At 34.4% G+C, this 14538-nt stretch overlaps 1 protein-coding gene across 4 annotated transcripts in view; it reads right to left on the bottom strand.

Annotated features, from left to right (window-relative positions):
- SMARCAD1 (SWI/SNF-related, matrix-associated actin-dependent regulator of chromatin, subfamily a, containing DEAD/H box 1) overlaps positions 1-14538 on the bottom strand; it is a 101983-nt gene that overhangs the window by 15135 nt on the left and 72310 nt on the right. For all 4 annotated transcript variants that reach the window (XM_053666402.1, XM_053666403.1, XM_037140060.2 and 1 more), the window contains 9 exons: positions 12217-12307; positions 9637-9736; positions 8836-8895; positions 8653-8728; positions 3937-4072; positions 3300-3437; positions 2014-2109; positions 1797-1914; positions 1462-1583 (listed from right to left, as the gene is read on the bottom strand). In XM_053666402.1, coding sequence (XP_053522377.1) covers positions 1462-1583; positions 1797-1914; positions 2014-2109; positions 3300-3437; positions 3937-4072; positions 8653-8728; positions 8836-8895; positions 9637-9736; positions 12217-12307 — 937 coding nt within the window. The remainder of the gene's footprint in view (positions 1-1461; positions 1584-1796; positions 1915-2013; positions 2110-3299; positions 3438-3936; positions 4073-8652; positions 8729-8835; positions 8896-9636; positions 9737-12216; positions 12308-14538) is intronic.

Here is a 14538-nt window from a genome sequence, read left to right as displayed (position 1 = left end):
AAGAAGAACAACAGAGAGATATACCAAAACACTGAAAACAGATCTACCATATGACTCACTAATTTCACTGCTGGCATTTATCCAAAGAAAACAAAAACACTAATTTGAAAAGATATATGCACTCCTATGTTCACTGTAGCATATGTAGAATAGCTAAAATAAGGAAGCAACACTAGTGTCAATCCATAGGAGAATGGTGGGCAAAAGCAGGTTTACAATTATAGTACAAATAAATAATAATAATAAGAGAATAAACTTTCACATACTCACAACCATAAACCTACCTTTGCCCATGCCTGTATGTACAATGGAATATTACACAGCAATAAAAAAGAATGGAATCTTGCCCTTTGCAACATCAATGGACCTAGAGGGTTTTATGCTAAGTGAAACAAATCAGACAAAGACAAATGCCATATGTGGAATATAAAGAAAAGAAATGAACGAACAAACAGCCTCAGAAAAACAGACTAAAGAGATGATTATGTAAGGGGAGGGGGAATGGGTAAAACAGATGAAGGGGAATATAGTCAATTATGATGTGATAAATTTGCATTGACATATGATTACCTGAATCAGTGACCACACTGTGAGGTATAAAAATGTTGAACGACTATACTGTACACCTGAAATTAATACAACTAATATAATATTGTATAGCAACTCTATGTAAATAAATAAAAAGAAACAAAGAGTGGTGTTATTCCAGATAAAAACTGTAGAAATTGTGTAAAGGTTATATAGGCAAAGGGTTTCATTATAGAATTCTCTCTTTTTTAAGATGTTTGAAATTTTCCATAATAAGTTTAAGATAATACAAAAATTAGTTAAAAAGCAAATGGTTGCTTTCAATGAGGACAGATGCTAGAGAAGAATGAGGTAAAAATAAAAAGTAATGGCTATAACTATAGACAAAATCAGGAAGGAAATAAAAATTTTTTTAAAAAGGAGAAAAATGACTCACTAACCAGGCTATAAAACATGAGTACTCTTTTGATACAAATAAAGTAGAGAAGTACACTATGAAGTCTAGATCAAGAGTTGGTAAACTTTATCTTAAACGGCCAGATATTAAGTATTTTAGATTCTGTAGGCTAAATGATGTGTTTGGTAAATACTCAACTTTGCCCTTGTACTGAGAAAGCAGTCACAGACAAAAGTGAAACAAAAGGGCATGACTGCGTTAGAATAAAACTTTATTTATAAAAGTAGACACTGCCATATGTGCCCTAAGGCAATATAGTTGGCTGACTCCTGAGGGGGGATGTCAATCTGTCTTGACTCTTATGTCCCACAAATTAGCTTGAACTCTGTCTTAAAACGTATTTGTTTTTCTTAAATGGGATTTGAAGGGTTCATGTGCTCATTAGGTTCGATGACCTGATTGTTAGTCTAACAATTTAACCTCATGTTTAACAAAATTAATAGAAGTTAAGTGTTAGCATAAAATGAAATCTTTACCTTTAGCATAAGCTGGGACATTTCCTTGAGTTTTTCAGCTGTGTAATATTGGCGATGTAGTAAGGGGTGATTGGCCATTTTTCTCAATTGCATCATGACATTGCACATTTCTGTGTTTTTTTCTGTGATCCAAAGAGATGCATTAAAAAAAAAAAATACAAAAAACCAGCTGATAGCTATATTTTTTAAATATATCTCAATGCAAACAAAAAATTTTAAGTTATTCCAACTAATTTTTTTAAAAAATGAGTAAAGCCTACTATAATATGACTAAACAAAATGCTGCCCTAGTACAGGATTATTTTTCATGTAAAATTGTGAAAATCTGATTATACCCAAGTTATTGATAGATTTTTTCAATCTGTTGAAAAGACCCAAATAGAGTTGCTCCTGCTTCTCTGACATCACACACAACTCAATCTGATCTTTCTTAGGAGGCAGCTGCTTGAGAACCTGAGAAAGGAAAACACTTTAAGTAAAAACACTTTAAGTAAATCAATCAAAGAAAGATTAAAAAAACAATCTTAATAAAAATATGCAGATAAGAGTTACCTCATCTTTTACTCTTCTGAGAATAAATGGTTTTATAATTTGTTTTGCATGTGCTATTCTCTCCTTTTCATATATGCTTTGCTCATCTGCTGATTTCTAAAGTAAGAACACATCCTTTTAGAAATTATTTGCTTAAGTGATCATAATGACAATATTACACAACATGAAAATTTGAGTTGTTTTGCACAGAAATTATTCTAGATGAAACTTCACATTTGAATCCTGGACTATAATCTACTTTTTAAAGCTCCGTGTGTGTTTTGAGGTTTTATAACATGTAATTGGGTATTCTGCTGAGGTAATAAAATTGAACTATACTTGTAGTAGATTAGTTTTCAGAAGTCATTACTAATTATATAGAGAGCTTCATGAAAAAGTGTGTGTGTGTGTGTGAGAAAGAGACAGAGAGAGAAGATGAGGGGGGCAGAGGGGAAGGGTGTGGGAGAGATGGGTAAAAAACTTGGTATTTATCTGTGGTAAATGCCCCTAGAAGAAAGCTAGTACAGATTACATGAATCATGTAGTCTAAAAAATGGAAATAGTTGCTAGTCAAAACCCATTAATTTTGGAGAATTTAAAAAGTGGAATTTTATTCTAAAATGTATAGGAATCCTCCATATCCTATGAACTGATAGGCCATCAAGTGAGAAAAATACATAAGTGAGAGTTAAAAAGGCAGTTAATTGCAGTAGGAGAATATCACAGAAAATTCTTGCAAAATATGGGTGAACAGCAGTGTCAAGAATTTATATATACATTGGTGTACTGAAGAATTTAGGAGTTCCTGAAGACTAGAATGTATTTTTCCTAAGCCAGCAACAGAAAATTAACAAAATTTTCATCTAAAAAAATTTTTATTATAACTTTTAGAAACTGTTATTTTTATATTTATAAACCTTTCATATGTCCCAGTATAGGAATTTTTCATCTTTGCCCAGTTCTACAGTTTACCTATATAAAATGCTGATTTTCCTGACTGATCTTAATAAAGAAAAAGCAATGATCAAACTACTCCCAGATATACCTGAGCTCTCTACTAATTTAAAATTGTCACTCTTTAAAAATTTAGGATGTTAAAAACCAGTATTTTTGACACTGATTACATAAGTTACCAATTCATTTCTCACCGTATTTTGGCTGACTTTCCAACTACCCAAGGATAGGAATATCAACTACTTAAATTTCATAGTGCATATGCACCATGAAAACAATGAAAAAGACAAAATATAACATGACCCTGGTAAAATACAAAGTAATACTTGGAGAAAATATAAATTTATGCTTACTGTCTTAGAAGAAAACATTCTTCGTATTTCACTTGTGCTACTACTAAACATGTGTGGCATAACAAAATTCAACAGTGACATGAGTTCTAACAGATTATTCTGCACAGGTGTGCCCGTGAGCAGCAAACGGTTATTTGCCTGTGAATGAAGGTAAAATTAAGATTAGTACTGTTTTTAGAGCCATCCTTTTTTTTCCATCCTCCTCAGTGGGGGAGAAAAACACTGAAACCATTATTAATAATGTAGCATTCTGTAATGAAAGATTAGTAATTTGGAAAAATTACCATCATGGTACTTTAAGATAGACTCTGTAAAACTAATGGTTATAATTTTGTAAGTAGGTAACTTGCATTCCCAGGGCACTTTTATGAAGTGATAAAGGAGATTACATTTAATATTCAGAGTTTATCATGATTAATTGAGGCTCATGAGCTATGAATGTTTTTTACAATTTTAAAGGGTTGTAAAAAAACTGCAAAGAATAAGTGACAGAGGCTAAGTGGTCCACAAAGCATTAAATATTTCTTATTGGCCGTTTATAGAAAAAGTTTGCTGACCTGTGACTTAAGATACTGTATGTTAAAATATGTAATATGAAATGTCATCATCACTGGAGAAATCTACAAAATATTCTTACATTAATAGTCATAAGGTGCTGGTAGCGAATGGAGCCCATATTCTTCAGCATATGTCCCTCATCAAAAATTGCGTAATTAAGTTTTAGTCGTCGAAAGAGACTACGGTCATCAGAACTGCTGATTGCACAATTATACCTGTCATCAAAAGAAAAAAGGAATCTCTAGGGTTATACTTTTAAGAGCTTGGACCCTAGTAAGATTTAATGCTTTGTAAATTTATCTTATTTCTACCCTTCTAATAGCCAGTATCTAAAAGACAGCACTAGTTGGTGTTCAAATACATTAGTACTTTATGCAATAACTACTGATGTACATGTAATCAAGTTAAGAAAGCTGCCATATGTATCTAAAAGAAAATTTAGATGTTATACTTTAACCAAACTTCCACTCACTGAGGAAAAAGCCAATTTTCATAATTTATATATAATCTGCACTTATGTACTTCACTTCATGAGCTATATTTTAAGCAGCACAAGAAAAAGGACATTAACCTAATGCATTTCTATTAACAGCGTAATACTACTGTATTAAACTAGTAGATCCAAGAAATAACAGTTAATAGCAGTTAGCAGTACAAAACTACAAAAAAAAATTGAGTCCATTTTATTAAGGAAAAGAAGATTTTTGAAAGAATTATTCGTATCAGGGCCTCCTCCAGAAGTCAATAGAAACATACCATCAAAACCCATAGCTGGCTTCCGATCAAGATGGCAGTGTAGGCAAACATGGCTCACCTGTTTGCACAACTAAGGCAAAATTACTACTAAAATAATAGTCCCATCACTCAGAACCATTAGAAATCTAGTTAAATTGAAGTCTGACAACTACGGACTTAAAAAAACATGTCTATTGAGACTGGTAGAAGTGCAGATGCAGAATGGGCTGGTCTCTCATTCATGTGTGGTGGATAAAAATTAGGGAGGAATATCTCAGAGATGAGAGGTCCCAGCCCCACATCAGGACCCCTAGGCCAGGGTTCCAGTGCCAGGAAGATAAGTTCCCACAACTTCTAACTGCAAAAACCAGTAAGGATTGAGTTGGTCAGTGGAGAAATTGCTGGAGCCCCAGAAGTTCCTCTTAAAGAACCCATACATGGACTCACATACTCAGATTCACTCCCTCTGAGCTCTAGTACCAGGGTGGAAGCTTGAAAAGCACTAGTGGTATACAGGGAGAGGATACATTGTCTGACATCTGGGCAAGGAAAGGCCATTATCCCTTTTCTGAGCTCTCCTCCCACAGAGCCTCAGAGCTGGCAGGCTGGTGCCATATTTGAGACTCCATCAATCTGGATAACACTAACCTGCTTTGCAGATCCCCAGAGACTCTACCCCACCCAAACTACAGATCCACCCAAGCTTATTTTTGGTATAAATAACTGGTCTTGGCTCATGCTTCACCAACTTCCTAAATCCTAGCAAATAGCTGGCCTCAGTGAGTTCCAGACCCAGGACTAGCAGTTGCCAGCCTCGATTTACAGCTTGGCTTCACCTGGAAATCGTCAAGCCCAGCACAAATGGCAGCCTTCTCAGACTACTTTAAAGATCAGGAAGGGCAGACCCCAGGGAAAACACAGATGGGGACTGACATTGGCCTGCACCTCCTGAGAAACCCCAGGACCAGTACACCCAGTGGGCAGGTACAGAGCACTTTGGAGCACACCTTGACCCTGCACAGCTGATTCTCCACAGGGGCAGAGGTTGGTGGTCAGTGGTCATAGCTAATCCTTGCAGCTGACTGGCCTGGGTAAATCCCTCCCATTGACCTGCCAACAGCAACCAAGGCTCAACTACAAGAGGGTCTACTCAGCCCACACAAAGGGCACACTTCAAGTACCTAGCCTGGGTGATAGGGGAAACTGTGCTACTGTAGGACCCCATGGGACACCTACTGCACTAGCCCACACTACCAAGACACAGAATCAAGGCAGCTGTACCTAATACATAGAAACAAACACAGGGAAGCTGCCAAAACAAGGAGACAAAGAAACATGGCCCAAATGAAAGAACAGATCAAAACTCCAGAAAAAGAGCAAACCAAAATAAAGATAAGGAATGTATCAGATACAGAGTTTAAAACACCGGTTATAAGGATGCTCAAAGAACTTAGTGAGACTCCCACCAGTGTAAAAAATATCCTGTCAGAAATGAGGGATTCCCTAATTGAAATATCAATTTACAGGGAAACAAGAGAACACTGGATGAAGTCAAGAAGTAAATCAATAATTTGGAATAAAAGGAAGCAAAAAACAGCCAATCAGAACAACAGTAAGCAAGAATAATCCAAAAAAATGAGGACAGTAGAAGCAATCACTGGGACAACTTCAAGTCCAACATTCATGTAATAGGGGTGCCAGAAAGAGAAGAGAAAGAGCAAGAAACTGGAAGTGTATTTGAAAAAAACAATGAAAGAAAACTTCTCTAATTTGGCAAAGGAAATAGACATGCAAGCCCAGGAAGCATGGTCTCAATCAAGTTGGACCCAAAGAGGACAACAGCAAGACACATCATAATTAAACTGCCAAAGGTTAAAGATAAAAAGATAATCTGAGAAGCACCAAGAGAAAAAAAGACAGTTGCCTACAAAGGACTTCCCATAATACTGTCAGCTGATTTCTCAAAAGAAATTTTGCAGGCAAGAAGGGACTGGCAAGAAGTACTTAAAGTGATGAAAAGCAAGGACCTACAACCAACCTAGATTACTCTATCCAGCAAAGCTATCATTTAGAATGGAAGGGCAGATATAAAATGCTTCTTAGACAAGGTAAAGCTAAAGGAATTGATCATCACCAAACCATTACTACATGAAATGTTAAAGGGACTTATTTAAGAAAAACAAGATGATCAAAACTATGAATATTAAAATGACAACAAACTTACAACTATCAGGAACTGAATCTAAAAAACAAAAACTAAGCAAACAACCAGAACAGGAACAGCATCATAAGTATGGGGATCATTTTGAGAGTTATCAGCTGGGAGGGAGAAGGAAGACAATGGGGGAAGTGGTGTACGGATCAAGAAACTTAATGGGAAGAAACAAAATAGACATGGGGTGTTAAGAATAGTACAAGAAAGGGAGAAGCCAAAGAACTTACACGTAAGACTCATGGACATGAACGAAGTGGGTGAGGGTAATTGCAGGAGGGAAGAAGGGTAACGGGTTGAGGGGGACAAAGAGGAAAAAAATTGGGACGAGTGTAACACCATAATCTATAAAATATACTAAAAAAGCCCTACAGTTAATATGACTGAAATAACCTACATAATAAATGACAGCATTAAGTTCTCTGCTAGATATTTACACTAAATAGCTACTAAGTGATGATTAACTTATTTGGTTATATTTCCCATCCTTATTTCTATTCTAACTCAAAATTTTTACTGAGATATCACTGCATTATTATTAATACTTATTTATAAGCTAGAAATATTATAAATCATCTTGGTAGAATATCTTAAATATTACCTTATTATTATATTCAAAAATGCTTTATATTTTTAAAGTTTATTTAAGTATAGTTGGTATATAATATTGCATTAGTTTCAGGTGGACAATATAGTGATTTGAGACTTTTACACCTTACATCTTACAATATGATCATCTACTAATTCTGGTAATCATTTGTCACCATATAAACTTATTACACTATGGACTATATTCCTCTTCACCTTTTTTACCCATCTGCTCATACCTCTCCCCCCTGACAACCATCCCTTTGGTGTCTTTCTATGAGTCTGTTTTCTTTTGATTATTTTATTTTACTTATTATTTTATTTTTTTAGATTCCACACATAAATGAAACCATACATTCGTCTTTCTCTAAAGAAAGATTTATTGATCGATTTATTTGATTTATTTCACTTAGCATTATATCTTCTAAGTCCATCCTTGTTGTTGCAAATGGCAAGATTTCATTTTTTTATTGCTGTGCAATATCCCATTTTACATATAGGCCGAATGTTCTTTATCTATTCATCTATTCATGGACACCTAGGTTACTTCCATTTCTTGGCTGTTAATAATGATGCAATAAACATAAGAGGGCATGTATCTTTTCAAATTAGTGTTTTTGTTTTCTTTGGATAATACCCAGAAATGGTATTGCTGGATTATAGAGATCTATTTTTAGTTTTTGGAGGAGTCTCCGTAGTTTTCCACAGTGACTGCACCAATTTCCGTCCCATGAACAGTGTGTGCTCCAGGGTTCCCCTTTCTCCAAATACTTGCCAGAACAGAAAATTGTTGACGTTTTGAAAACAGCCACTCTGACTGGTATGAGGTGGTATCTCACGGTGATTTTCATTTACATTTTCCTGATGATTAGTGATGTTGAGAATATTTTCATGTCTGTTAGCCATCTGTATGTCTTCTCTGGAGAAATGTCTCTTCGTGTCCTTTGTTTATTTTTTGTTATTGAGTTGTTTGAGTTGAAATACTACTTTAAGTTTAACTAAGAGAGTATTACTATAAAACTCTACTTTCAATCAAGTGGACCAAACCTTTTTATAACCACTGTCAATCACCTGATGTACGAACAAACTACTGCTATCTTGGTGTTACACATCAAACTGAAAAATGCCTGAATCCTCATAAATCACCTGATTATTTTAGCTGCACAGTGTTTAGAATAAACTTTCCTTCACATTACTATTTTTTTAAGTTTGGGAGCGGCACAAAAATTTCTTTCCAAAAATGTTTTTCTCAATACTTACGTGGTCACTATTACATTGTACTCTTCATATTTACTATGAATGTTATATCTTATCTGTTTACGTTCTTCTTGAGAACCTAGAATTTAAAACAATGTACACACAATGAATGTACTTATTGCACTTTACTGTATGTTAAAGTTTTAAAGAAATTTTAAAGTGAACAGCAACATGACATATTCTTACCATAGTAACAGAGCACCTTTAGAGTAGGGCACCATAAATTAACTTCCCTTAACCAGTTATCTACGAAATGAAAGAGACATTACTTGCATCTGTGCAACAGGATATGTGTGTGCAGTCAAATGAACACCACAAATTGACAAGTGTGCCCAGAAATTATGCTTTTATAAAATAATAGGTGAAAAAAATACAAGGTGATTTTTTTAAAATCACAGAGCCTTCCCAATTTTATTCTTGATGATTACAATTATTTTGAGGTTTTTAGGTGGCATCAAATAAAGGGCAGAGAACCAAACATTGTATTTATAGGTGGTTACTGATTTCCAATTTAAAGAGACCTTTAAATTGGTTATTTGGGGTTACGTTCATAAATACATTCTCTTAATCTATTCTACATCCAATCACTAGAGTAAGAATATAACAGTAATTTGAGTGCAGAAGAACTTAATACTGAATGACTCAATAACTGTTTAATTAGAAATTTAAACGCACTTAGTTTCTCTCAGTTATTAATATATTAAAATTTTGTAATACTTATACATTAAAAATGTGTATTACAAAAACAAAATGAATTTAATCAAATGATCCTTGATCTATAATAATTGACCTATATTTGAGTTATTTTCTTTAAAAGTCTATACAACAATTAAACACACATACATACACAAAGGAGAAAAAACTGGTGAGGAGACCATAGAAGTTAATATTCACCTCCACAAACTAAGAAATCACACATACACACATGGCTTTCTCCCTACATAAAACAGTATACAGTCAAGTGTGGTTTTCCACAGCACAACAAACCTATTGTTGACGCTGGAACAACGATCAAGTGAGGACCTTTATTACCCTCCTGATAGAGGTATGCCAGGAATGCAATGGCTTGAATAGTTTTTCCTAGGCCCTGAAATTAAAAGTTCAAAAGACAATCTATGAAATGTAAAAATTTAAAAAAAGCCACACAAATGTTAGAAAATACAAAAGAAAATATCTATTTCTGGTTTTATCTGATTCTAGTTCTCAGTTCTCAATGACAGATAGAAGAAACAAATCTCTATATGTAATTACAGCTTAGTTTAATAAGCAAGGTGATATATCTTGACTGCTAGTTAATATGTAACACACATTATTAACATGGAAGAGCTTTGCATTGCATATATAGGATATAACTCTATCTATATAAAGCATTATTTAATATATACTGAGTAGAATGAGGACGTGTTCCAATGACTAACTGCGGTTATACATATGCCTATTCTATTATGCAACAATTCCATGTCTAAGAATACATTCAGAAGACAAGAGAGAGTATTTCCACAAAAAGACTTTGGTAAGAATGTTCATACTAGTTCTACTGCAATAGCCAAACACTGGAAGTAACCTACATGTCCATCAACACAAGAATGGGTAAACAAGTTGTACCATATTTATACTATGAACTGCTATATGCCAAAAAGAAAATGCTGATACATGTAAAAACTTAGATGAATCTCAGTAACTTTGTGGTGCACCAAAAGAACCAGAAATAAACAGTATAAAATGCATAGTTCTATTTATATAAAGTTCAAAATCAGAAAAAATTAATATGGTGATAGGCACCCAAATGGTGGTGGTAATCAGGGAACTTTCTTGGGTGACAAAAATGTTGATCTGGATGGTGATCACATGGGGATGTGTATATGTAAAAATTCACTAAGCTGAACATTTGTGATTTTATTGCACGTAAGCTATACATCAATAAAGTATTTTTTAAAGTGTTTTTTGTTAAGGGTATTGAAAAGGTTTAGCTCCTTAGAGGAGATAAACATTATCATTTGTTAAGAACCAAACCCCCCACCCCCAAATTCATGTGTTGAAACCCAACCCCCCGTGTAACTGGCTGTATTTTAAGACAGCCTTTAAAGTAGTTATTATGGTTAAATAACATCACAAAGGTAGGGAACCAGTCCCCATCTTAAAAGAAAACAGAAAACAAGGATGTATGCACACAGATAAAAGGCCATGTGAGGACACACCAGAAAGTTGGCTGCCTACAACCCATGCAGAGTGGCCCTAGAAGAAACCAAACCTGCCAATACCTTATCTTAGGACTTTCAGTATCCAGAACTATGAGAAATAAATTTCTGCTCTTAAAAGACTCCCAGTCTTTGATTTTGTCATGGAAGCCCCATTAGACTAAGATACTAACAACATAAACATTGTCCTTCACAGGTTACAAAAACAGGTTCACATAATATACCTCATTTGATACCAAATATAATCTTATGACATAAAAATTACATTTTATTAATACTGGCTCCAAAAGATTAGGTTATTTGGTGAGAAGCAGACAGCCCATGAAAGGCAAAGTTGGGACCTAAAACCCAGATGCAATTTGCAAGTCCAGTTTTTATACAACTGTAATGTTCTATATTCTGTATCTAACTGCCATACCTATTTCAAAATCCTACAGATATTATTGACTTTTCGATCAGATAAATACCATCTTTATCATGTAAGTGTGGAAAGAATCAAAGCACTCAGGAGTACTAGAAGTTAACTAGAGAACAAAGATCACTGTTCATTTTTATTTTAGAAATCTAACACACAATGTAATACATATGTATTCAATAAACACTTTATCGACAGAATATGATTCATTAAAACGATACTTTATTTATTGACTTTTAGAGAGAGGGAGAAAAACACTGATGTTTGCCCCTCACACATCAATTAAAAACCTGGCCTGCAACCCAGGCATGTACCCTGACCAGGAATAGAACTGGTGACCTTTTGGTTTATGGGCCAGTGCCCAATCCACTGAGCCATAACCACTGAGCCATAACAGCCAGGGCAAACATGACTCATTTTAAATAAACACTTTTTAAAAAGTACAGCTAGAAAGACAAGGTTAAATATCAAGTTTCTATGTGACAGACCTGGACTACTGGCTGTACTAAACCTGCGAACTCTAGTTCAAGCAAACGCAATCTGGGAAAGAATATCATCTCTGAGACATCTAGTAAAATAGCTGAAATGTTGATGAAGTTGCTGATAAACATATAAATTTATTTACTATCAAGGACAGATATCTATGATGAACTTTAAGGCAGCTATGGAAAAGCACATATAGTACAATTTCATTTAGTATTTTACATATTTATAAATTATAAAACATATCTTTATTAATTTGATGATGAGACAGACAATGAACCCATATTCACTAGGGGTTGGAGTAGTGAGCAGTCTCAAGCTGAGACAAGCAACAGGAAACAGAAAGGACAAGAGTGATACAGACAGTGAGGTGAGGAAAGTAAACTACAGAGCGAATGGAAAATTTCATTTTTTAAATGACAGCAAAGATGCCATTTAATGACAAATCCGAGAAATAGAGTTCTTACTTACCATTTCATCTGCCAATATGCCATTGAGTCCATGTTTATGTACCAATGCCAACCAATTCAAACCAACCTTCTGATAAGGCTTGAGTGATAAACTGATAAAGAAAGAGTTACCAAATGTTATAGATTTATACTTCTATTAGTTCTCTCACATGAGACTTAGGTTTACAATGCACACAAAAACTGGACTAGGTCTAATTTATTTTTATGAACTATTTATACTTACTTAAGAAAATGAGCCCAAAATAGAATATGTATTTTTATCTTGTCAAATTTTATTCTGTACTTGTTGATTTATTTCATCTAACAATAAGAATTTAAATAATAGCCCTGGACTGGTGTAGCTCAGTGGATTGAGTGTGGGCCTGTGAACCAAAGGATCATGGTTTGATTCCCAGTCAGGGCACATGCCTGGGTTGCAAGCCAGTTCCCAGCAAGGGATGCTCAAGAGGCAACCATACATTGATATTTCTCTCCCTCTCTCCTTCCCTTTCCCTCTAAAGATAAATAAATACAATCTTAAAAAAAAACAGAATTTAAAAAATATCCCCACATTCAGCCATAATGTAATATTACCAAAATAACTAAATAACTGCAATATTAACTATATTTCAGTATAAAAAAGTATACTGTCTGATTTGAATTTTAGCATAATAAAAGTATGAGGACAAAAACATAAGCATAATTTGCCGCTGTCCCAGATTGATTTAATAAACACTTTCTGAATGAATGTATCTATGTATTTGTTTGAATTATGTATAAATGTAAATTTGACAGACATCAACGAAGATTAGAGAGGAGAAAGTAGCAGGCAACTGACAAAAATCTTTTTTGATTGGAAACAAGTAAACGAATTAATCCCAGGGAATAACTTGTTTGGAAAGTAATATGGGAGCATTATAATAGGTGAAAAAATAGTTTTTTCTAAAAGTGTAAGTGGTTAAAAATTAGTAACAGATATACACTGAACATCTGTTATATACAGATACACAGATACATCATTTTTAAACACCATCTCATTTAATCTTTAACATCCTATAAAAACAGCTAATATCATCATTTAAACAGATGATAAACCTGAGGTTCCAGAGCTACAAAGTGTATGGCTAATCTTTTAACTAGGAAATCTATCCACTTGGGAGCTGACTCTCCTCTCATTAGGATGGCATACAACCCATATACCTGGAAAACCTAGAACAAGGCCACGCCTCCCAACCTCCAGCTTTTTAATCCTGTCCCCTTAGTTTACTCTTATACCATCCCACCTGCCGACAGGGAAGGGGTCTGGACATAAGTATGGCATAATAAATGCTTAAAGGATAGATTCTGAAATCAAGACACCTTAATTAGAAAAGGGGTAAAGGTGAAGGATAGGATGACAGCTTTCTTAAATCAGAATCTGTTTCAACAATGAGGTATGCAATACATAAAACATTTTCCATTTGAAAAAATTAAAAGTATACACAGGGGGAAAATCAGCAGTATTGCTCAAGTCTTTATGGTTCATTTTAAAGTTCACTGCTTTCTTGGACAAACTAATTTCTATGCCACTACAAAAGTAATAATAAATACTACATATTATCATAAATATTTTAACTTCAAGATCCAAATGAATTCTTTCCACTTCAGTAGTGGTAAGGATAAATGCTAATACTGGAATGTTTATAATATTTCAGATACTATGCATCATTACTTCACCTGGTCAACCTCGTAAAGTAGACAATATTATCATCCTGATTTCACAAATGAGGAGTTTTCTGGAACTCATAGAAGTTAAGTAACTTGCTCAAGGCCATACAGCTATCCAAATCCATCTGTGCAGTGGCAGAGCTGATATTCATTCCAAGATCAACCCAACACTCAGCCCCTTGCAACTAACACAGCAAACATGAAAGATCTCTCTCTCTCACTCTCTCTCTCTGACCCTCCCTCTCTTTACACTCAATGGTCTAAACTGAGATCCCTATTATTTTTCAGTCCTATACACTTTCCATGAAAATGATGAAACCTAATGAGGTGGGCACATCACATCCCTTATAAATGCATTCAAGGGCCAACATGCTATCCCATTATAAATCACAAAGAGCCAAGAAGTGTTCCTAACAAATAAAAGTTACTAAATTTCATTACCAACACAGGTTAAAAAACAAACCTATTAAAATATTCACTACACATAAAACTTTAAAAAGTGATGAGAGAATTTTGAGAAGAATCTACTACACAGAATTTTTCATTCGAAATTGTTTCATCCACAACTGCAACACAGCTCTGGTAGCTGTTTCAATCAGGACATTAAATAGCTTTGAAATATTTGTTTTAAAAACAT

The sequence above is a fragment of the Artibeus jamaicensis genome, unplaced genomic scaffold (assembly GCF_021234435.1).
Source record: "Artibeus jamaicensis isolate MK-2021 breed Jamaican fruit bat unplaced genomic scaffold, CSHL_Jam_final contig_452, whole genome shotgun sequence".
Lineage (NCBI taxonomy): Eukaryota > Metazoa > Chordata > Mammalia > Chiroptera > Phyllostomidae > Artibeus > Artibeus jamaicensis.
Note: the sequence above shows the minus strand (reverse complement) of the source record. Positions and strands in the feature narration are given on the sequence as shown.